The following is a 25,281-nucleotide window of genomic DNA, read 5'->3' as shown; positions in this document are numbered from 1 at the left end:
GATCAGTTTACCTCAGCTGGATTTTTCATGGGACTTTGAATGCCTTATTTATGTATTTAGAGATCAAGAAAACTGTCTTTACTAATCTTATTTTTAAATAAGAAATGCACTACAGGGTTAGCTGTCATTTGCTATGAAACCAGGAAGACATTGTCTCCTACTGAGTCATTTCAGCTATGAAAGTTGGGTCATTTCAACAATAAATTTGGAAGCTGACACTGGGCATTTAAACTGATGTTTAACAGATATTAATCTTTTAAGGTAATAGACATACTAGCCAATGCAGTTCCATGGTGATCTCATTCTTGAAGGAACTATTTTTAACACCTTCAACAAAACAAAATCACTTTGGTTCCGTGGATTTTGAAATTACTTGTATCAATAAAGATGTTATTACAAAATGTTTTTTATAAATACAGCTTTTAAGATTTCTGGTGTCTGGGGGGAAAAAAAAAAGTCAGATTTTTTTCCCCCATTTTCTGAATCAAAACCACAGGCTGGTAAGTTGTACTTCCTTTTTAGCAAAAAATTCAGATCTTGTTCATACCTTAAAATTCCATTGTTTGAAGTTCACAAATGTTCCCATATGAAGACAGGCTGAGAGAGTTGGGGCTGTTCAGCCTGGAGAAGAGAAGGCTGCGTGGAGACCTCACAGCAGCCTTCCAATATCTGAAGGGGGCCTACAAGGGTGCCAGAGAGGGACTCTTCATCAGGGACTGTAATGATAGGACAAGGAATAATGGGTTTAAACTTAAACGGGGAAAGTTCAGGTTGGATATAAGGAGGAAGTTCTTTACTGTGGGGGTGGTGAGGCACTGGAACAGGTTGCCCAAAGAAGTCGTAAATGCTCCATCCCTGGCAGTGTTCAAGGCCAGGTTGGACAGAGCCTTGAGCGACATGGTCTAGTGTGAGGTGTCCTTGCCCATGGCAGGGGGGTTAGAACTAGACGACCTTAAGGTCCTTCCCAACCCTAACCGTTCTGTGATTCTATGAAATAAGCAATAATGTATAACTGTTGAGTGGGCATTTGACTTTGGGATCCAAAACTTTGGACTTCTTCCATAAAATTAATGAAATTCTGCCAGTTTTAGGTATTGGTTACAGTGTATACCATTTTTATAGCTGCTGTGTTATACTACATATTTTTATAGTATATTGGGTTGACCACTCTTGGCGTGGTCACATTATGCTCTGAAGGTGATGCAAAATTCTCTCAAGCGTAAAGGACGAGTGTGTGATATGGTGGCTGTCAGTACTGTTGGTAAGGATGCAACTTCAGAAAAATCCAACTGTTTAAACCTTTGCCATGAGTTTTGCTTCTTGTAGATTTGTGTAGCATACATCTGTTGTGTAGTATAAATCATGTGATTGAGTATTATTCTGGTTTTCTCAAAGCATATACTGTGTAAAACACAACAAGCTAATCATTAGCTTTTTACACATTTCTTATACTTATTTTATAATTTGGTGTTTATGCTTTTTGAATTTAGTTTAACACTGGTAAGAATTAAATGGTGTTCTGCACTGAAGTGCCATCAGGGAAGATGAATACAATTTCTAATCTACATAGAATCTGCGTAAGGGTAATTTCTAATTTTTATAGCAATGTTAAAATGAAGAAATCGGATTCTGTATTTGCAGCATTTCTTGACAGATAACTGATGCTGTAAATTATACAGCTGTTCTCTGCACGGATTTTGTAGTACTCACAGCGATTTCTAGGTCTGGAATGCAGCTGCTGGAAGTTATTTATTTTTGGTTCTGTATTATACCTATCGTACACAAATGCATTAAGATTCAGTACAGAGCTCAAGGGCTTATGGCTTTTTCTTTCTTGATGTCCTGTGTTTGCAAGGTATGCAGGAAACAACATCAGAAAACTTAAACTGATATACAAGAAAAAAAAAGAGAACCATATTGTCCATGATAAATTGTTGAAACCAGCTCATTTTTCAGTTTAAGCTGAACAGCAAAATCAAAACCTACTGTAAACATTTCTGAAATTGGTATGCTAATAAACTTGTTTTGATGGATTAGCATTTCAGTTCCATTTGATTGAGTGCCACTCTTTATGCATGTCAATTGTACATGTCTTTATGTTACAGAAACTTAATATTCCCTGCAGTGTTTGAATTGTGTGCATCTTAAGACAGTGTGTGAGGTTGTCATTGATTTACTCAATTCAGCTTGGTTTAGTTTTGCATTTTTTAAATTAGAATAAAAGGAAACTAGCTTATTTTAAATATTTGGGAAGTATGTATAATGAATGTTAAAAATAGTTAATCAGTAATGGGAGTTTGACAGAAGAATAGGGGCTAGGGCCACAAATATTTGTTGATTATATAATCTCTGAGAAAAGAGCAGTTGGAACAGGCTGCCTGATAGAAGTCATGTATCTGTTTATTGTTGATGATTTCACATCTTTCATATTGAGATACTATAGCTAGGAAAATTGAACTGTGCTCTTTTCAAGATCAGGAGAAACTTGTACCTGGGGGAACTTAAGCTGATTTGTTGGAGAAAGAGATGCTGAACTCTTACGTCAGATGGAATATTTTTAGATATGATTATTTGTATGAAAAAAGGCTAAACCAGAACAGGCTAAATGTGAAAGATCTGTTTGTTTGGTACCTGTTAAACTGTGTATCAGTGAAAATGCTAGTGGACCATGTATAACTTGATCTTCTATTACTAATAGGTTTACTGAAGTTTTTTCTAAGTAGCCTAATACCACTAAGGCAAATAATGAAACAACTTTTCAATTTAGTGAATATCCCCAAATCTCTTCTAACTTTAAAGTCACAAAAAAAGAAGCAAGTAAAAAATAATCACATATGGTATCATGAGAATGTAATAAAACGGCAGAACTAAGTAATTGTGGATAATGTTATTCTGCCACGTTTTTCACTGAGTCATTTTCCATTGAAAAAATTACAGGCAAAAGTATTTCCTGAAAGCTTTAACAGCTGTATTCTGTGCATTGTGCTATATATGAATGTTGGTACTTTGTATTTTTCATACTTTTTAAATAACTACACTTTGAAAGATCTTGTATTGAGTCTTGCTCAACGTGTTTGATATTTTTTTTCTTTTTTTGTATGACTGTTTACAGAATAGTTTTAATCTGTCATTTCTCATGGGTCAAGCTAACAGTAATGCTTCTGAAACAAGCAGCTTACACCTACCACCTTTTCAGCTTTCTGGAAAGATATCTATCTCTAAATCACATTCAATGCTAAACACTGAAGCAAGTTTAGACAGGAAAAAAAAAACTCCATGAAAACACTGGACTTGTGAAAATGTTGAAGTCTTTGACATCAGTATAAAGAGAAGGTATTTCTTAGGTAGAAATGTTAACAAAGAAAAAGTGCTGCTTTACTTACTGTTTTATTTACAAATAAAAGATTGCTGCTTTACTCATTAAATTACATAAGAGGACTGTAGGCTGCTGCTGCCCTACTTTTGGGTGCTTCTACAGTGGCTATCCTATTTTAAAGTGTTTGGAATCAAGACACTTATATCACTGTCTCCTTCAGATCCATTATTTCTTCATCTTAATCTGCCTTACAATTTTTCGCTCTTGCTCTTTTATGTTGTATCATCTCCCTTGTTTCCTATTTTTCTCTCTTTAAATTAATCTGTATTTCTGCTATATTTCCTCCCCTCCTTTTTCCTTGCTTCCTCTTCACATCTTTGTTAGCCATCTCTTTCTCTTCAAAATATGATAGGACCTTCTGGAGATTCTTAACTTCAGAGCCCTCTCCCTGATGAATGTTTCCTACTGTAGTTCCAAGCACATGACAAATGTAACCATAACTGTAGTAGGAGAAAAACTTTGTGAGCTAACATGTTAACTGGTATATGTTTGCAGAAGAAGGATTGATGGATTTAAAGAAAAAATCTTACATTAATTCTTACAGGGAAAAATTGCTTTGCTACCTTTCAAGATCAGCTATTTCATCTAGGAGACTGAAAGTTAACACAGCAAGGTATTAGAAGTGTGGGGACCAAATCCTGAAATAATGGATAGAGAAGTGACAGCAAGGTGTTGCTTTACCATCTGTAACTGCGCTAGAAGTTGCTGGAGCATGAGACACACAGAATATTGTGCAGTAGTTGCAGTCTGATGCATCAAAAGAAATCGTATCTTCCATAGCTGAACAGTAAATTCCTGAAAAACATTATTGAGTTAAAGGAACCCTGTGATATTAACCAGTCATGGTCAGTTTTTGATACTCTGTATAAGACAGCTTTGCTGTTATGTGATATTATATTATCAGTTTAAATATGATTAATGATAAATAGATACAGATACGGAGAGGAAGTTGCAAGGCTTCACTTCTACTGGGAACCTCAGTTCTGCAAATCTATTTCCTGCTTGCTCTAAGTTAACTGAAAGTTGTGGTTTTATAAAGACAGTTCAGAGTTTTCTTAGAGGCAGAGGGTATTGCGTAAGTCTTAATCATATTATAACATTGACATGGCTTTGTACTTGAACACTTCACATTTGTGTATTCATGCATGAGGTTGATGCAAACAAACTCTGCCTACAGTTTATACCATACAGAGTATATGTATTTTGTGTATATGTATGTATGGTGTTTATGTACTCTGTATACATGGTGTAGTATAATTATAGCACGAGACACTAAGAACTGCTGATGACTTCTGAAGTCAGGAAAAATAAATCAAGGCCACTTAAGAGGTTTTTAGTAGAAAGTTAGCTTGGAATTCCTGACAATCAGGCGCATACTGTGTTGCTGCTTTGTAAAGGTATGTTCCTACTTTTCTTTCTAGACCTGGCCAATCTATTAGATACATCTTTTAAATTCACTTAATTCTGTGCTGCCTGCAAACACTGTTGTTTTAGGGATTGTCAGTTTTTCAGGATTGTCTGTTTATTGGAGAAGAGAAATGAGAAAGCAACAATTTTTATATTTCTCGAGTGTAACAGCTCTCATTTATTTCTTGTTTGGAAATAAATCATCCTCCTGTTTGGACTGGAATCGTTTCTGGAAACCTGTGTATTTAAAAAAAACCCAACAAACCAAACCAACAAAGTGCGAATGAACTGGCTTCAGGAATACGTACTTTCTCTGTGAAGGAGCAGATGAGATATTTTTAAGAGCTTCCAGCAAGTTTCCATCTCTATTGGAGGGTCTAATCATTTGCTTTCTAGAGGTAATGGCAGGATTTTGATTCATCAATGTGAAATGCACAAAGGTGTCTTTAAACAAATTCCTTTGATTCAGTGCTGTTCTGAATTTACTGCCATACCTTCTCAGTGGTGTTTAACTTGCTGTGAATGCATGTAAGGTGACCCTTCGTAGTCAGTGTAGGACAGTTCTATGATCTAGTGATGTTTCATTTGTGCTAAGAAAGTCATTATCCTAAGTTAGGCATTTTTCCCAATGTGTGTTTGTAGTGTTTCTTTTGTACAGTTACAGTGACTTGTGTAGGTCATCAGTTCAGATGTATAGCTAAAAGCCTTACATGGAGGAAAGGGTCCATTAGGTCATGCTGTTCAACTTCTGTAAATTTAGCATTTTGTAGAGTAGGCAGAGTCAGCTTTATGATAGAGTTTATAACGGATGATCCCTGCTGGTGGTAAATGCTTATCTGTTTAGAAAAAGGTATTGTGGGGGTGCAGCAAGGGCTGGCTGCTCTCTGAGGCAGAGGCTTCACTGGCCAGGGCCCTGTCCCATTACCCTGCATCAATTTGAGTTGGGCATGCCAAGTGATGGTGACTGTGTTCAACCAAGAGTCAGATCATCAGGAAAGTTTGTGGTGATGAGGTATGTCAGGACAAGCTGGGAAGTCAGTCCATGGATCGGGTTGAGGGTTAGGCCTTGTGAAGGTAACCAGGTGAGAGACAGTCCAGTGATATCCCAGAAGCATCATATTGTTGGGGCAGGACAGCTCAGGAGGTCAGTCTGTGGGTGGAAGTCTGGACTGGGGGACTATGGCCAGATGCGTGGCAGCTGTGGCTGAGCTGGAGACCAGCACTCCTACAACAGCTCAGACAGGGACTGAAGGTCCCAGGGTGAGCTGAATGGGAGATCTAGAGCCCAATGGTGAGGAGTGGATGGAGGCTGAGGATGCCCAGCTGAGGCTGGGCAGGGCCTTTGAGACCTAGTAGTGCTCTCAGGCCCCTGACAGGCATAAGCCTTTAAAACCTTTGTGAAAGTAGTATTACCTTGGAAGAACTGACACACCTTAACAATGATGTGAGAGTCAGTATCTTTTTCACTTTCTTGTCTGTGAGATATTTTCTTCAACTGAATAAGACTACACAGTACTTATGAAATATGTAAACTGGAGCCCTACCCAGATAAACCATGCATGAATGCACTTGGAAGCGTTTGAGCTATGTTGTCTTTGATTCACCAAATACACGTAATTTGGCAGTCACTTTTGACAGAAAGCTGAACACTAAAGACCAAGTTTAAGCTGTGATAAAAAGTAATGCTTTTGTCCCTCAACCATATAGTAGAAAGAAACTGGGGGGGTTTGTTATGTCTGTGTTTTTCCTGGATATAAAACTCAGTTCAATGACATCTGTCTCTGCAAAGAGTGAGCTAGAGGACTGCAGTGCACTTTATTTGAAGCTACCTCTGTGAACCTCGTGTTGACTGCAGCAGATGTAAAATACGGCAGTGTGATTTATACCCGATGAGGCCTGGACCTCATGAGTTGTGCTGACATGAATGCACAGTGACCAAGAGCTGGGTTATTGGTGTATTTGCTCTCAGACCTTAAAAGTGTTACAAAGAACAGATTTTGGTTTTTTAACTCTTAATGAAGTAGTGCAACTGAGGCTTAACTGTGAAGGTAGTTTTCAAGTTTCACATTCAAAGTCTTCTTGTTCATTCACCCTATTTAGCTGGAACAAGCCACAGCTGGAAATCTGTGACTATCCATTCATTTTCCACTCTTATCAGGAACAACCAGGTATGGTGATGAAGACACAGTAGTACATCCCAGGGGATGTGGGACAGCAGCCTGGGGAAGTATCACTATACTGGCCCTCTTAGTTTGGCAATGGTTGGAAACAAGATTATCCTTGATCTCAGCTCATCTCATATGACGTATCTAGAGCTCAGTTGCCGACTGAGTGTATAAGAACACGTCCCAGACCAGTGGAAATAGTCCACTAGTCTAAAAAGAAATTTGAGTAAGAGGAAGGTGGTAAACTGTGAAGAAAAACAGACTAAAGCTCAACAATGTAGTTGGATGAACTACAGACGCTCAGATGTTATGGTATAAAGAGAGCAGTACTAAGAACTGGTTTGGGAAATTTCTTCTCTGTAGTCCTATTTGTCTTCTGCCTCTCTGCAGGTGGAAGATGATCCATCCTTACAACAATCTCTGAGTAACAAAAAACATAGTTGTAGTTTATGTTCTCCTGTTCCTCTTGTTCTGGTGCCATGTTTTACTTCTATTTCAATCCTTTATTTACATGCTTTTTCCTCTGTATGATTCTTTTCCATGTTTGAGTAACATGTTGTCTTTTTGTATTCTGTATCAAGGTTAATGCAGTACGAACCTTGGGCAAGGTTCAGTACATGTGAAGGACCTATTTGAGTTTCTTGTCTTTCCTAGTGGTGTATTCTCTTTGACAAGTAAAATAGGAATCAGGTGGTTTCTGTATTTTTCTCTCCAGTGAAAAAAGTTTATGGACTATGGATTAATAATCTGTTTGTAGAGACTAACTTCTTTCTTTAGAGAACTAGTTACATTAGTCTGATAATCCACATATGCAAGGATTTGATAGAGAAATCACTCGATTTTAGGTGCTGGTTTTTCGGCCAATGTTGCAGAAGATCAGACTAAGATTATCAGATGCCTCTTCCTGTTCACATGAAAAATCTTGAGGAATTAATTCTTCATCAAGCTGGAAAAAAAAAATGGCCCTCCAGTTTCTTTCGGGGCTGTCCAAGGCTCACAACTGAACAGCAAAGTAGTGATGAGTTTAATGGATTTAAACTTTTTTTTTAAGTATTATTGAACAAAGGTGAGGCTTTTCGTAGGTGAATTTGCCAATACCGTGATACCATGATTCTGAAACTCTACATAATATTGCATGAAACAAAACATTCTGTGTTTTAGGAACATTAATGCATTGAGTTTATGGACTGTTCCAGACGTGTTTCCAGATGCCATGTTATATGACTTGCCATTACTGGGTTTCCAGTTTTTTATATCTTATAAACACCTCGTTCCTTGTTAGTACTGTTTTAGAGGGGAAAAAGTCATTTGGAAGGACTTTTGAGTTTGACTGTTTGCATATGACACAGCAAGTAAGAAATGTTTAAGAGTAGAAGGCAGCTAGACTGAAGTGTTATATTAACTTACCATTGTATCTCTAGGTCTGTGGCATCCTTGCAGCACAAGAGAAAAGAGGGCATTCTGTTGTCTTGTAATTTAATTGTAGGAAAGGTAGAATGAGATTCTGTTTAAAAATAAATAACACTTTTTGCTGAGAGTGCGCTGGATAAATTACAGTTGCTTTACCAAGGTTGGAGGTGCACTAATATTTGCATTTTAGCACCCTGGGCAATGAAGTCATTCTTGCACAGTGGTGATTCATTTATATATTGGTTTATTGAAAATGTAGAGATATTTTAAGTACTAATATGCCCAAGATCAGCTGGTTAAACAACTCTCTGCTTCTTGTTTAAGGCTCCACTTTTCTCTCTCTCTCTCTCTCTCTCCCCTGCCTCCCCCTCTCCCATTTGTGGTGTTTTGTTTTGGGGTTTTTTTGCTTGTTTTTTACTGTATCTCTGAGATTTCAAAGTTAGCGTGAGGAAGTAAGACACTATCTGATGTCCAGGGCATAACTTGAAGTAAACGAGATTTTAAAAGCATAGGACTGGTTCGTTTAATAATGAATGCTCTTTTCTTCAGCCATAAACTTATAAACTTTATGCAGTAAAAAGTGGATATTGGGATGCTTTTGTAAATAATGCATATAGAGCCTGATGAAAGGAAAAGAATTAGAAAGACTTCAGCTTGCTTTACAGCAGGCTGTGAGCAGTTTTGTATGCATTTTGTTGTTCATTCTTCATTGTGCCTCTTCTCATCATTTGAAGCTGGTGCCACAGGCTTTTTATTGTTCTGATGCACTATTTTTCCCTCCTTGTATATTTTTGCCTTGAAATTAGCTGTCTCCTTCACACAACCCATTTTGCAAATATCTACTAGTTTGTTTTCAAAGGACAAGATACAGAAAGAGTGGGAAGAATATCTAGAGTAAAATAGGATGAGACAGGAGGCTCCTTAGAATTCTGATGTTGACTGTATGGTTGTCTTAAAGTCCGTAACTTTCATCTGTCTAAATAACAACTCCCAAGCTTGATTCCTAGAAACAGTTAAATCTGACTTGGCAGCTCTGTTGAGCTGTGTGTTCCTTATTGTCTGGGTGGCAGGAGGAAGTAAGGTATCAAGAAGATCTGGGTGGAGAAGGGAGGAACAAGACGAATGTGGTGAGACCCGAGTGTTTTAAGTGTGTACATAGTGGGGAGAGAGGAAAAATAGGTAGTGGCACTTCACAGAGATGGCTTCTCCCAAGCACTATTCTCATTTCCACACCTTTCATGCTAACTATTCCCCAGGAATACAGGATTCTCATCCCTGACCTGCTGTTTCTTTCTGCAGTATGCTCGGAACATATGCTGGTGGGGCAGGGAAGCAAACACAGATTTGTTTTGAAGGAACAATCACAGAATTCCTTGCTTAACCCTGTCTGCACCTCTGTCCTTCTCTATCGCTTATGAAGAAAAACATGTCTGGGAGGAAACCAGCTTATTTCCAGGCCAGTTTTCTCATAGGAGAACTGTGCTTAAGAATAAGAAAAATCTGAACAGTTCATGGTGCTGCTTATAAGACAACAAAAATTGGGGTTATTTTACGCACCCTTTGTTCATTTCTTGTGAGATAAAGGTGATTCAATTGTTAGTACTATTGTACTCCATTTTCACAGTGTTTGATAAATTCAACTTGATGTTTCCTTAAACAGATAGAAAAAATTTGTTTATACATTACTTGTCAGTTCTGAAGTGCTTTTGGAAATAAACAGCATATTCATTTGCTGACAGGATTTGAAATCCAGCAATCAGCGAGATGAAATTGCTGCAGCACGTGCAACCCTGAAGGAAAATTCCTGTCTCCTACATTCAATATGTTCAGCTTGTTTGGAACATTCAGATGTTGCATCCCTAACAGCCAGCAAAGATTCAATTTGCAATGAAATACAGAATGCTCTCAATGTGATTTCTAATGCTTCCCAAGGAGTTGGAAATAAAGTGGAACAACCTACATCTCACGCAGCTACTCTTGGAAGTGCCCTTGATGAACTTGAGGTATGTAAACCTGTGTGACTGCAACTTTTTTGAAAAATAGTTTTGGGTTTTTTTTTTTTTAATTAACTATTGCTATTGTGACGGACCTAAAGGCATTAGAAATCTATGTTCTGCTTAGTCCTAGTCTAAATAGTATCACTATAAATTATTTCATTGTGAGGGATCACTTCCTTCAAAAGAGTTTGGAATTAAGTCTTCATGTATGTTCAATATTTGGCTTCATTCAAAAAGCAGGGAAGTTCCAAGTGCGTCACTAATGATGGAGACAGACAGGTCCTTGAACAAATGGGCAAACCCCATGAGTTTAGTTTACAAATAAGTGATTATCAGATGATGGTGATCACTGCTACCATGACTGTATTCCAGTAGGTACAACACAAGTTGAAGCCCTTTACTCCAAAACTTGTCATTTGGATCATTATGTAATTTATATAATTAAAGGATTTAGAAATCTAATTATGTTTTCTGCTTAACATTAAATAAAGTGACATAACCAATATGCTTTCACAAATTCTGCTTTTCTACTTCCATTATTAAAGCAAATTTTTGGAGCAGGTCAGTTCTTTCTCTGCTCCTGGTCTGATCCTCAGCTTTTGTACAGAGCTTTCCCCTTTTTCTCACAGCTTCTCTGCCTCTTACCTGTGTTATTTTCCATCATCCTTCCAAAAATGGTAAAAAACTTCCTGTAGGTGAGATTACCAACAATGCTTCTCATCTGGTGTAACTGATGTAGGCCCAGATCAACAAAAAAGGAATGAAAAGTTTCTAATCACCTTTGCAGATAAGGGTCTTTTTGGTTGTAAATTCTCAGACTTTCCAGATCTCAGCTTCGGAACTCAAACTTTGTTAATACATTTTCAGGAGGATTAGTGTTTTGACTGATGGTAATAGATTTTAGCTAAGATTTTCAATGAAAGGTTAGAGAAATACCTTGAAATATGACTCAAATCTTGTAGTGGCACTTTATTGATCAAAACAGACCTCTCAGTCATGCTCAAAGTTTCCCCCCAAAGGAATAGACTGCAATTAGATGTCATATGTCATCCTTCCATGCTTCTCACGCTGGGCTTTAAAATTACAGTTTCTAATGTATTTTCTTCATAAATGAAAGAAAAAGTAAACTTTTTAAGAATAATACATAATTTATATACATGAAACTCTGAATGACAAATTATATACTTTAAATGAGAGCTATTATTTACCTATTTTACTTACAATTTTTTACCTAAATTTGGCAAAAAGATTGCATCTTCTGACTGAAGATTAATTCATCTTGACTGTATGTAAGCAGTACCATTTTAATAATTTTTAAGAATTAATTAGATTTATTATTGTTTTAAAATGCTTAAGATTTGCAATAATCACAAAATGGGGAAAAAAAGTCTTTTGGATTGAATTTGTTTGTATTTGGAAACATAAGAACATAGAAGTCTGACTATTGTAAAAAACCATTTGTTTATGGAGTTTTAAATATTTTTTTACCTAGGTAACACAAATGGGAATTGAAACTGTGTGGGTTAGATAAAGCACAGTTTATAGAGCATCTAACTTCTTAAAATGATTTTATGAATTAGATGGTTGCACTTCTGTTTCTTCACAAAAAGTTCTGTTGGCTAAGGACCTGAAATAACCTTTGCTCTATCTTCTTGTGCCAAATACAGTGCCATGAAATGGATTGATAGATAGATTGTAGTAAATAGTCTGTCGGGAACAAATCTCATTAAATGTTTACAGCATGGAAATGTATCATGGCGCTTACCCAACAGTCTAGTATCTAGATGTTTTGCAATGTCAGTCTTCCTTTGCCAGTGCTGGTGATATGAAAGTTATTACAGATTTATAGGTGAGGAAACCACCAGTAAAATTAGAGCAGCTAATTAAATCAGTAGATTCTCAAGAATTTCTCTTAAAGGCTCCATATAACTATCATTGTCATTCATAAATAAACACAAAATTGTAACATTATGAATTTAATTGCATATTAAGATTTGTGTTAAAAAAGCGTGCACGTTATCTAATGCCTTTCACTGGTCTTGCATCTTCTGAATATGAAGAGATTTCTCGCAAAGTGATACAAGTCTTCATGCCTGACTGTGAGTATAGTCATCTGATATGTGGTCCTTTAAAGACCCTGGCTATCTAGCAGAGAAATTACATATGAGATGTTAAAATACAGTAAATCAGTCCAAAACATCAGGAAATATAATGAGGTTTCTAGATACCCATGATCCCTCTTTTTCATGGATCAGAAGACCAGTGAGGGAGAAAATATGGATCTAATAACTCCTTTTAAATGCCTAATTGTCCTTAAGAACTCAGGTAGCTAACCACTGTTTAGCCCTGTTAAGCAAAACCATGATGCTACTAGTTGCATATCTGGTGTCTTCTAATTGGTTGGAAATTGGATTGTTTTTTCTGCGTAGATGTACCGATCATAAATATTTGATGAAATTGCTTGAAGTATTTAATCTGTGGGCAGAATCTTAAATCATGTTTTCCTGGTTATTATTGCCCTAGATTTTTTTTTTTTTTTTTAATTTAGAGATGAACCATCGTAGCTTTTTTATTATTATTTGTCCATCTTTGCATGAACTTCCTAAAGAAGACATTTCTATTCCCATTTTGGCTGAGATTTGAAGACAGTAATTTTGCTAAATGGCTAATTGGCTGTAGCCTTCAGGTGTGTCTTAGTCTTCCACAATCAATGAAGCTGTTTCTTTCTGTAGTAACACTTAAATATTCTACTTGGCAGGTGTGTTTTACATTATGATGGACATTTTATGTATAGCCTAGTATTAAGGGTGCTTACTTGAGATGTGGGAGCACAACAGTGAAGTTGCTGCTCCAATTAATAGTAACCAAGTGGCACAACTCCAGCAAAGGTGAGGTACACAGAACACTTTGATATTAAGGACTGTAATGTGAATGAGGGAGACAAAATTTCGGATCTCTACCACAAATAAAGCTGTCTTCCACATCAGAAATGAATGTCCTGACCTCTGGAAACTGACTATATCTTACAATGCCTTCCTTTGTCCTTCTTAGAAGATCATTGTAAATGAGTCTTTTATGTGTAAGATTAATTTGAAATTATCTATTTTGTGTAATAAGTGGTTTTTTTAAAATATATATATTTAGAAGATAAGTATTTAAACATTAATGACTAGTTTTATGCAGTTTTACAAATCTATATTAATATGCTAGTCAAAACTTTTTAATTTTGCTGTGTCTTTAGATATAGCCAAAGTAATGAAGGCACTACTGCTGAGAACTAGTTCGATTCTGCTTTTAAAGTTACACATTCTTTCTTAAAGAGGTGACAGCTGAAAGGGGTTAATTTCCCCTGTGTTTCAGAGTCTTTCATGGCACTTCTTAGCTTTTCTGTGCAAAGAATTCCTTTACTGCATTTCCCTAATTTCGTGCAATGTGTATTGTGCTTGAGACATGTAGTAACTTAGCTTGCCTCCAGGTAAGTTGGATGCAGTTTTTCTTTACACTCAGCCATAATCTCAGTATCATAAAGAAACTCAGCAAAGAGAAGAAGTGAGGCAAAAATGGATGCCTGGTACTAATACTCTTAATATGTCAGTAAGCTATCTTTGTGAAAAAAATGGTACCTCACTACCTTCACTCTTCCAGAGAAGTGTCTTCAAGTACATTTTCTTTCTTCTGTGGAAGTATTACAGAAAATGAAGGCTTCTCATGACAACATGAAGATCTGGATTACTGCTCCTTTCAGACCTGGCTGTAGGCATTGGTAATTAAGAATTTGCCCACAAAAGCAAAATGACTTTCTCTGCTGTTGCCTGGGAGAGCCAGTCTGGCTTCATCCACTGCCAGCAAGAGCTTAGGGTATATGGAGATGTTTCAGAGTAGAAGAGCAAGCCGTCTTTGTTCTGTCCAAGCGCTTTTTCTTTTCTTTGGATTTTAGCCTTCATGGCAGGGTCTGCCAGGCACTGGCAAAATTTCAGCTTCTCTTTTCTCTGTCCTGGAGAGTACAGAAGTTGAATTTTTTGTAACTACCGAGTAGTTCTTAACTGGCTCCAACTTCTCTACTTCCGCAAAAGAGGATGAAGGCAGTGGACTGCCTGTTTCCTTTGTTTTTGTCTTTGCAACTGGGCAAATTATTGTTCCATCCCAGTTTGGCTTTGGTTACAAAGTTGCAAGTGAGATTAATGTTTCTATAATCAACATATTTTTTATACCTTTCAATTAGGAAATAAGAGATAGAAGTAGAGTTAGTATGTTGCTTTTATGAATATACAAATAGCTGTGGTTTTCATCTTCAAAATATTTACACTCTTTCCCTTCTGCTTGCATATGAACTCCTTTTCAGTATATCACGTGTATCTGGATAAGCGACCATTAGTTTGAGAAAATCCAGGAGTTTGGAAGTACATACTTTATACTTTAATCTATGGTTGCATCTGCTAGATGCACATAAACACCTGACATAGACCCATAAACCATTTAAAGGTCTATCCTATCAGTTGCTGAAACAAGTCTATAACTTAGTTTTAGACTTTTCATAGTCTCTCATAATATAGACAATAGAAAATTGTACTAGCAATAGCACTGCAGTGGTATGAAAATTCCAAAATTCAATACAGAAAATGTGCAGACAGAATTTCACTAGTACCGCTTCTTTCTAGTCATTATCTGTGGAAATTTGAGGGCCAGAATTCATATAGTCCCAGTTTCTGGTACAAAGCATAACATAAGCCTAGAACTTCAAGCCACAGAAGGTCTTCCAGAAGTTGTTTAAGAAGGTTCATTGTCCACTGATTTTATTTCATAGAATCACAGAATGGTTAGGGTTGGGAAGGACCTTAAGGTCATCTAGTTCCAACCCCCCTGCCATGGGCAGGGACGCCTCACACTAGACCATGTCGCTCAAGGCTGTGTCCAACCTGGCCTTGAACACTGCCGGGGATGGAGCATTTATGACTGCTTTCGGCAACCTGTTCCAGTGCCTCACCACCCTCACAGTAAAGAACTTCCTTATATCCAACCTGAACTCACCCTGTTTAAGTTTAAACCTGTTAGCCCCTGTCCTATCACTACAGTCCCTGATGAAGAGTCCCTCTCTGGCATCCTTGTAGGCCCCCTTCAGATACTGGAAGGCTGCTGTGAGGTCTCCCTGCAGCTTCTCTTCTCTAGGCTGAACAGCCCCAATTTTCTCAGCCTGTCTTCATATGGGAGGTGCTCCATCCCCCTTATTGTCCTCATGGCCCTCCTCTGGACTTGCTCCAACAAGTATGTTGTATGTTCCAATATGTATGTTAATAGGTAGTAAATATGGGGCCAAAGTGCTGAAACTACTTAAATAACTTGAATGCTTTTAAATGAGATAGAGGACTTCAAAACAATGGAACGCTAGTGGAGATGGAATGTTTAGAAACCTGCACTGAACTTGCAAGTTGGGAAATACAAGCTTCCATTTGAACGACACAGTAGTGCAGAAAGAACCTGCACTGGTTCCTTTGGAAATATTCAGATTATGAAGTCTGATTTTTCTCTAGTTTTTCTGGAGAATCACCCAGCTGTGAATTCTTGTACATTTCAGAAAAGATGGGAGGATTGGAAATGTAACAAAGTCTTCCTTTCCCTAAATCATACATTGCGTGTAAGATCATGTTAATAACAGCCAACAAGAAAATTTCAAGGTGACTGAATTCCCTTTTCCTAGCTCTTTAAGCTTTTATCTTATGATGTTCTGATAGAACACTCACTACTCTTAGAATTGCCTAAGCTAGACAGTACCTGAAATTGTGACATTGAATTGAAAATATAATTAAAATCTCCAGCTTAAAAGTAGTCTGGTACGTACTGGATACACCCAGATAAGTTCTGATTTACCTGACCTAAATTCCGCTTAAGGGTATATGGCATAATTTTCTTGTTTAATATTTTCTCTGAAAGCTTGGAACCACGTATGGATTTAATAGATGACTGGATTTATATGGAATATAGGCTTGGTGGTCTTGACAGTAATGACACTGTTTCAGATGTTCAGTTAGATTAAAAATTACTAGTTTGAATTTCTTGAAATGCTGAAGCTTGAATATACTTACTTTCATATTTCATGAAAATATCACTACTTCTTTTCTTTCTCTTTAGACTATTTGCTTGACACATAAATGTAATTAATTTACTACACCAGAGTCATCTGCTTTTGTTTACCCTAGCTAGCGAAAAGCAAAAGGACACTTATATCTAGGTCCTTTGAAAAAAAAGAATTGTTGGACAAAAGCTACTATTTTGATCTTTGCCCATATTCAGTCTCTTAAAGGTAGCAGCAGTGACTTTCTGTCACAGTGTGGGATTTTATTAGATGAAAAATCAGCAGAACTAGACTGCTCATGTAATATGATTTAACATTCTCAGTTGTAAGCTAGCACTGCTGGTTTCGTGTTAAATAAAGAGGTCCTTCTGATCTCCAAAAAGACTAAATTTTGGAGGTGTCAACCCCCTCTTTCAAACAAAGCTGACCCTCTGGCCTGAGATACTTGGATAAAACATGGAATGTTACTGAATAGTAAACTCATACACAGTGTCATAATTGTATATAGACATTACAAGCTTAGTATAAGATACATACCTTCTTTTTAAGAATTGACAAGGTAAATATACAAGACAGGCTCACTATATGGGACGATAAAGAAGACAGATGACCCTCAAGAAGCATGGACAGACACAGGAAAGAGTTTGAAAGAAGAAATATTTATTTATTTTTTTTTACAGCCACAAGGTCAACACTTGAAGAGGAGAAACAATGCTGGTTGAGAAACTGGGAAGATGTCATGCAGTTGCGTATTTTAAGACATACCTTCTGTATGGCCGTGAACCTGGCAGTCTGGGCCTCATTTCTTTGCTTGTGAAATGGAGTTGATAGCTTTTCATTGTAGAGTGGGATGTTGTAAAGATTGATAGACCAAATAGATACTGCAGTGGTAAGAATGCATGCATATTTATAAAGGTAGACAAATAATAGCATTTTTGTTTCCAGAAGTGAAATGCCTTGTAGAAGAAGAAATGCTTAGATACAGGTGTAGGAGAGACTGAAGGTGAGGATGAAAATCTTGAATCTCATGCAGCAAAAATAGGAATCAAAGGAAGGATTCAAACACAAGGCAATTATAGTCAGAAAATGTCAACATGGCCTGTGCAGGTAGATGTGATCTTGTTCTACTTGTTCTGTGAGACGCATAGGTATGAACCAGCTCCAGCTGGAAAGCTCTGTGGCCATCTTAGCACTGGGTCCTGGCCAGTAGGATTTGATAACATGGGTATTGGCTTAGAACTAGTGGGATCTAAATGGCAGAAAGAACTTGGCTTTGTCTGCAGATTACTTGTATGCGTAGCCCCAGTATGGAAAAAGGAAGTTGCCGTGGTCAAAAGTAATTTAAGTACTTCAAGCAGAAAGGGCTAGTTGCAAGACTAGAAAGCATAAAATCACTGTAGTTCCATCCCTGGCAGTGTTCAAGACAAGGTTGGATAGGGCTTTGAGCAACCTGATCTAGTGGAAGGTGTCCCTGCCCATGGCAGGGGGTGGAAACTAGGTGATCTTAAGGTCCTTTCCAGGCCTAACCATTCTATGATTCTGTGTTCATGCAAGTAAAAAATAAAGCGGTGACTTAATTGGGCTGACTTTTCTTACCTGTACTCCCAATGTTTTCCAGAATTTAATTATTCTGGATCCTCTTGTCGGGAATGAAGAGAAAATAAGGCCATCACTAGAGAAACGTCTGGAAGCTATTATCAGTGGAGCGGCTTTGCTAGCTGATTCTTCCTGCACGCGTGATTTTCATCGGGAACGCATCATTGCTGAATGCAATGCTATCCGCCAAGCTCTCCAAGACCTACTTTCTGAATACATAAACAATGTAGGTAACCAGACTTCTTTCTTTTTTTTTTTTAATGTCTGTCTCAAAGCCTATTTTAGCGTACATTAGAATTTAACCTATAATTAGTGTAAATTAGAGTTTAACCTTCATTTCTCAACATGCTCTTTAAAAGTTTGAAAGGAACATTTTTCTGCATAAATCTAAGCAAAAGCTAAATACATACCCCCAGAATGAGTACGAATCATATCACACACTCTGTGGAAAATGTTGTATTATAGATACAAGGTACTCGTTCAGGTTAATTTATACTTATTGTGAACAGTCGCTAGTAAGAACAGACGTAATCCATCATACGGTAGCAGCAAGAGTTTCTTTGTAATGTCACTTTCTAGACTAGAGTTTTAAAATGTAACCTCTGTTTGTGTAGGTAGGATGCAACAATTTAAATAATAATTTGTTAAATTTAAGTAAACTGTTAGTATAATTTTAAAGTAGAGTGTTCACACCACTACATTTGGTCTGTGTAAGAGCACCAAGCGACAAGTGTAAAAATTATTTCATTGCTAACTTTGAAAGGTAGGACTGCTCGGTAAACCCAGAAATTTGGTTGTCTGGCATTTTTATAGGGCAATTAATCTGTGATTTTTTGAAAAGGATTAAAGTTTGATTATGTTTTAACAATAACTATTATAGAATGGATTTGGCACTTAGGTCTGACAGTAAAGTAGTGGAGACTCAGATGCTATTAATATGGGTACACAGTGTTAATATCATGTTTTTCCTCTGGAAACATTTTTTGTCACATACTGTTCTTATCTAAAGATACCTCAAGATGATTCCTCAAACACTTTGAGAGGATAATTGTATGATACAGCTATTTGTTTTGGTTTGGGGAACTGAAATTCTTTTAATTTCTTTAAGTCATACTAGTTAACCCAGTCTGAAGCTGTTCTAATGAGACTGTTTTCTTTGTGTTATCCTATTGTCATTGTGATAATCTATGTATATCAGATTTTTTTTCATTTCACAGATACTGTATTTTTGAGTATTTTCTCTTTATTTATCGGCGGGCAGGTAGAATTCACAGCTGATTTCATTTTCTGTGAATTCAAGTTCCTCTTTCAGTCCCTATGCCAGATAAAGACGCTGTTATATTTTACTCAAAATTTAGCTGCAGTTTCTGTTGAATGCAACACAATTCTTGAACCTTTCTGGTAGTGCTTTTCACAGAGATTAGCTATGTGAGATTTTTTAGGTCTGTTTAGCTTGGAAAGTTAGTCTTTGATACCTTCTTGCAGCAGTTGTCTATTGCAATATCTGCTCTAGGGTGGATGAGATTTGCTGCTAAATGGCTGAAAGTTTCGTAAGGGAAGGCATGAATGTTTAATGTTTACACTTGATGATCTTCAAGTAAAACTTCATGAGTGTAAGTCAAATGGTCTTAAATTCTTAGACTCTTGAAACAAAATTGTGATTATCTTTTCTGTTTGAGAAATAACCATAGTTTTAGGGTTACATAATGCAGACTAAGGGGAAAAGAGGAATACATAACACACTCCCCTAATTTTCTCAAGTCAGGAAGCAGCTATTTAAATATGGCAAAAAGGGAAAGTGTCTGCACAAGGTGGCATAAACGAGGAGGGAAGCAGAAAAGAAGAAATACAGAAGATTTAAAGGTAGGAGGTGTTCAACTAGGGTTAAATGACAGGAATGAATTTAAAGCTTTTAGTATCTTTCAGTGATCTGCTTATACAGTTAATATTTCAGTGGAAAAACTCTCACCAAGAATAGTTATGGCTATTACTGAGACCAGATTAATAAGTTTTTCAATGAGAAGATTATCAGGTGTCAGTTACTTTATTTCACAACTCTAACTCGCTGAAGAATAGATGATGGATCCAGGAGACAGTGCTGATTTATCACTGTCTTCTGAGGTCTTCTATTAATAACTTCAATAAGCTATGACTGTGAATTGAATGAGCTATTACAATTATGCCAGACATTTGTTAACATAGTACAATTTCAGGACTATGTTGTGATTCTGTTCGTCTCCTTGGGAACAGTGTTGTACTCCAGAAGCAGTTACACTGTCTACATAAAACTTCATGTGAGTTTATGTTGATGTTCTCATGACGTATTTGTGCCCCGTGCCAGAGTAATGCACAGAGGCTCTGTAGCTCTGCTTGAATGTGAGAGTGGAAAGTTTTCCTTGCCCGCTATCCACAAGGAGCATGCTTTTTCTCCTGTCTTTGTCCTGATGGCATATGGTTCACAAAAGATAGCCTACCCACTGTCAGTTGAGTTGTTTTCAATCACTTGAGCTGTACTAGTCAGCTGCTTGGAAGATTTTTTTTTTTTTTTTCTGGATATGCGTCTGTTATTTCTTGCTGGTATATTGATTTGATTACTCTTCTTAAGGTTTCTTCCTATCTGAGTGTTGCTGGCAGGAGCCGTGTAGCTTCAGAGACACACACTACATGCCACCTTCGCAAATCCTTCTTTAGAAGCTGGTTTGCCAGGAAGCTTTATGAGCCACACTGGCACTGGTAACATTCAGTGTATCTCTGAAGCCCCTGCGTTTGTTGCTGATGGTAGGTGTGGCCTGCCTGGTAGGTGTTTAGCTTGAACAGGATCGCTGTCAAGGACTTGAGTGCCTGAATTCTGTTCAAGTTCTGCATCATCATCGTTTTTGAAACTAGCCCTTGGTGCCTAAACAAATGTACAAGAACTTATGATTTAACCCTGACTATTTGAAACAGTACAAGGAATGTAGCTTTTGTGGTTCCTATTTTTTTTTTTTCCCCTCAATTATTCAAAGTCTCTAGTAAGCCTGAAAGATATCAAGTGAAATCAAGGGCCTGTTGGTGCTAGTGATAAAATTTAGAGTATTTACTGCAATCTGGGAGAAATATCTTTTCAGCAGATACTGCCTTTAAGTAAGTAGCTGTTTTTCACGGAGGCTATATCACAGAGAGGTGATGTAATGGAAAGTTAAGCAAAATGTTCTCTACACTGACAAAGACCCACTCCCCCCTCTGTCTCCAAGAAGCTTTAAGTTTTTCTGTACACAAAGTAATTCAGACATATAGTAAATTGCAAATATATTTATAATTCTTCTGAAAGGCAGCAATTTTTCTTCTGGTATTTCAGAATCCTTTATGTACTATTGTTATCCTCTCTGAATTTTACTCACAGACATACATTGTTAAGGGATATATTTGCATTTCAGGACATCAAATAACAGAATTACTACTGTGAATTTGGATAGCTTATCAACAGCAGAATCAAACTACAGTGTGTGGATAAAAAAGTATTCATAGGAGCAATCATTTTGGTCTAATAATAGGCACTTGCATTTTCCTTATGACAAGCTCTTGTCTTGTCTCTACTTATCCTTTAAAGTGTAAAGTTATTGAATATGTTGGAGTGTAGTGATACTAACTGCATGTTTCTTGAGGTCTCTGTCTGCTTTTACTTCCAGACACAATAGGAATTTGCACTTCTTTGAGTGATCAAAAGCAATAATAGAGTTGCGATTGAATGTGGGTTAAAGTGGCTGTTGTGGGCAGCAATTAGGATGATTGCAGGCACTGCTTTCTCTGCCTTTATTAAATGTATATGTCTGAATAATTATTCTGCACCCACCTTTAGGTTTTAGTAAAATAAAACCTGACGAGATTGTTCAGACAAGGCTGAAAAAAGATTGTTAAAGAAAGGTCATATATGCTGATGGTATGATAGCTGAATTGAATAGCTGAAATTGAATTAACGGTTCCTTACTTTTAGAATGCTGTTTCATGATATTTGAGCATTAGTAATTTCTCAGCTTCTTCTGAATATTGGTTGGATTTTGGTGTGTATACACACACAATATTATGCATGTTGGGCCAGTATATACTTTATGCCTTTTTTGATAAGCTGTGATTTCATTTTTTCTTGTCATGTATTTCAAAACCTTCTGTTTATTAACAGGGTTTTTATGCTAAAATTACCTAAGCATTTGGGTCAAATAGTGTCAGTTAAATAGTTTGCATTTTCATTGTTATTTTCAAAGTTTTTACTTTGAAAGTTTCAAAGTTTTTAAGACTTTTATCTTTAAAAATAGTTTCAAAGGAATATCTGAAACATTGAGATTGGAAAATATATGTATAAAACCAATATTCATATGATCTTTTTAGAGATCCCTGGCAGTGTTCAAGGCCAGGTTGGACAGAGCCTTGGGGACATGGTTTAGTGTGATGCGTCCCTGCATGTGATCTTAGGGTCATTTCCAGCCCTAGCTATTCTATGATTCTATGAATGAAAATTTAAAACCAGAAAGTAAATGCAAAACCAGGATTTTTTATTTATTGATAGCATGGTCTGGGCCTTACCTTTGTCAACTAATAAATTTGAGTCCTGTGGGGTGCTCATGCCTTGCTTTACTCCTGTATTGAGTACTCTTCAACAGCAGCTTAAGGTCAGACCCACTGTCTCTATGCAGAGACTGCCTGTGATTGATAATGTTCTCTGTGGTATTTTATTGAAGTTCTTACTCTTTTAGAGTGGAAGGACATTAGATACATCAAGAATACAGATATCGCAAACTTCATGTTACTTGTACTTTATGGTTTCCTGATGAAGACTTTTAATGCTTCCCTGGGTAGAGGGAAGACAAGACACTTTGGTTTATCATCACAGTGGTGCAGTGTGTCTTGCATTTAAGCTACTTAATCTTCCTCTGAGCAGTGCATTTTTCATTTCAGTGCTCAGGTGGAACATTTCTGGTAGTTCTGAAAATTGCAAGAATTCCTCCAAAAGAGTTATTTCAGGTTGAAGGAATAATTTTGTTCAGTTTAAAAAGGGAATGTTTCATATTTTTAATGTAACAAATTGCCTGTTTGTTTATATTAGATATTTGCATCTCTTGGGGCTATTTTCCCTTAATTATCTGTGTGCTATAGCTGCAGAAAAATGGATTACTAATGGTCAATGATATGTATGTGAAAAGACTGGTATGCCATAAATAAAAATTAGGGCATAAAATGGTATGTCTTGCCAGAGAAAATTACATTGTGTGAATCAGATAACCAAACTTGTGAAAAAGCTCCTGACACTTTCAGTTTCTGCTAATTTACCATAAAGTTTATGTTCTTTGTTCACGTAAGGGTTCACCTAACCTGTTCCTGTCAGACGGGCTTCGGAGAAAATGGGCTATTTCAGAAAACAGTGTTTGCCACTTTTAAAGTTTCATTAATTTGGGGCTAATTTGCATTTATATTTTGGAGTGGGTGTTATAGTGAGCAGTCTAATATGAATATTTTTTTAATAGTATGCTGAAAATGTATTTGGAATGTATAATTTCCTTCATGAATACATTTTCCATGACTTAAAAACTTAAGCCTTCTCATCTCAGTACCTACCAGCTGCTGTTTGCTTGTCTATAGAAAGCTGCTATGATGTTGTATATTAAAATTTTGTCACAAGAGATCAAAAGTACTACAACCAGTCCACAGATTATATATTGATATGTGTCTAAATATGTGTATTTTACCATTTTCACATTGTTTGTCCTTTGTTGTCGATGATGATGGTAAAACTGCTCGAAGGACATTACCAGTTCTGCTATGTATACCGTTTTACATAGCTCCAAAATGTGGATTGTAGCTTCCAGTGAAATTGACTGTTTGGCTACATGATATTGTGAATCTGTAAAAGTGATAATTCAGCTCATTATTTAAAGAATCTAAGAGCTATGACTGAAGAAATTCATTTTCATGTACAGATTTGTACCTTTATCTGTTTAGCTTGATGTGTCTCTAACTTCCTCCATATAATGAAAATTATTCTGAACAATCACATATGTTGCAGCTGAAGATTACAGCAACTTGTTAGAGTTACATTATTTGTTCAGTAATATGCTTCAGTATTCAAATGCTCCAAATAGTTGCCAGTGATGTCTAGGGAGCAAAGAATAGGGCACTGTCTGACTTGTCCTGTTTGGGTACTTCCACCTTCTTTCACTGAAATGTATCTCGAAAAGTTCTATGTAATTGCTCTCTGGCTGAAGGACTGAGCCCAAACTTGGCAGACTAGACTAACCAGAGAGTTTAAAGAAATTCTGTGTTTAAGTCTTCAAGAACAGAATAATTGTTGCTTATTAATGCAGGTGGTTTGTTTAACCAAATGACTTCTTGAAATCCTTATTTTTATATTTCTATATAAGAACATCAATAAACTGGGCTTCTGGTCATGCCTTTTTGTAAAAAGAATGGACTCAAATGTTCATACTTCAGTGTCCACTTCATATTCAAACATTTAGAAAACCTGTTCCAGAGAATTTTGGAAGTCAGGTATAGCAAAATATAAACTATAAAAATGTCAATGTGTGGTATCTGGTGGAAAATGTCGCTCAGATTTTTCTTATTTCGTTTTTTTTTAAATGACTTTATCAAATATTATTTTTTCAGAAAAAAGATTTATTTCAGTAAAATTGGCCCAGATGGCACATTATGCTGGCATTTAAGCAGGAAAACATGTAGTTTTCATAATTCTGTTGTTGACATTGGCCGATTACTTAGTTCAGTTGACTTCGAACATTGCTGCACTGGCTTTTCTTACATTTTATATGCAGTATGTACAATTGAAAATTATTTTTCTAAATGTCAACTTTAATTTGCAAGATTTATTTTTTTTTTTTTCCTTTTTTAACAGTTAATGGAAAATGGTTGCCATTATGTGAGGTTTTTCTTGACCAGTTTCATATTTTCTGGAGAGTTTTAAAGACTGATAATCTTCCAAATGTTTGTATAGCATTTCTAGGAATACTATTGAAGTCTGGTGTTTCAGAATGCATTTATATTGGGTTTTTTTATTCTTTTTATAGAACAGCTGATTTTTGCTGTCTGAATACATTTCTAAATTGTATTCTGTTTTAGATTGAAAGCTATTTACTACTTGTTCATGTAACAATTCTCATGAAGATTGGTTATTGGTAGTTTAGGAAACTCTTGATAGAATATTGATATTGCAGACAAATGAAGACCAAATCTAATGTTTTAATGAAAGAATTGCTTTTTTCTAAACAAATTCAG

At 36.6% G+C, this 25,281-nt stretch overlaps 1 protein-coding gene across 1 annotated transcript in view; it reads left to right on the top strand.

The window, feature by feature from the left end:
• The window catches only part of CTNNA3 (catenin alpha 3), a 491,060-nt gene that overhangs the window by 91,729 nt on the left and 374,050 nt on the right, over positions 1-25,281 (top strand). Inside the window, exons 6-7 of the mRNA XM_030487065.1 lie at positions 10,098-10,361; positions 18,044-18,247. Coding sequence (XP_030342925.1) covers positions 10,098-10,361; positions 18,044-18,247 — 468 coding nt within the window. The remainder of the gene's footprint in view (positions 1-10,097; positions 10,362-18,043; positions 18,248-25,281) is intronic.

Source organism: Strigops habroptila, chromosome 5 (genome assembly GCF_004027225.2).
Source record: "Strigops habroptila isolate Jane chromosome 5, bStrHab1.2.pri, whole genome shotgun sequence".
Classification (NCBI taxonomy): Eukaryota; Metazoa; Chordata; class Aves; order Psittaciformes; family Psittacidae; genus Strigops; species Strigops habroptila.
The sequence above is the reverse complement of the archived record's forward strand: the minus strand, read 5'-3'. Positions and strand labels throughout refer to the sequence as shown.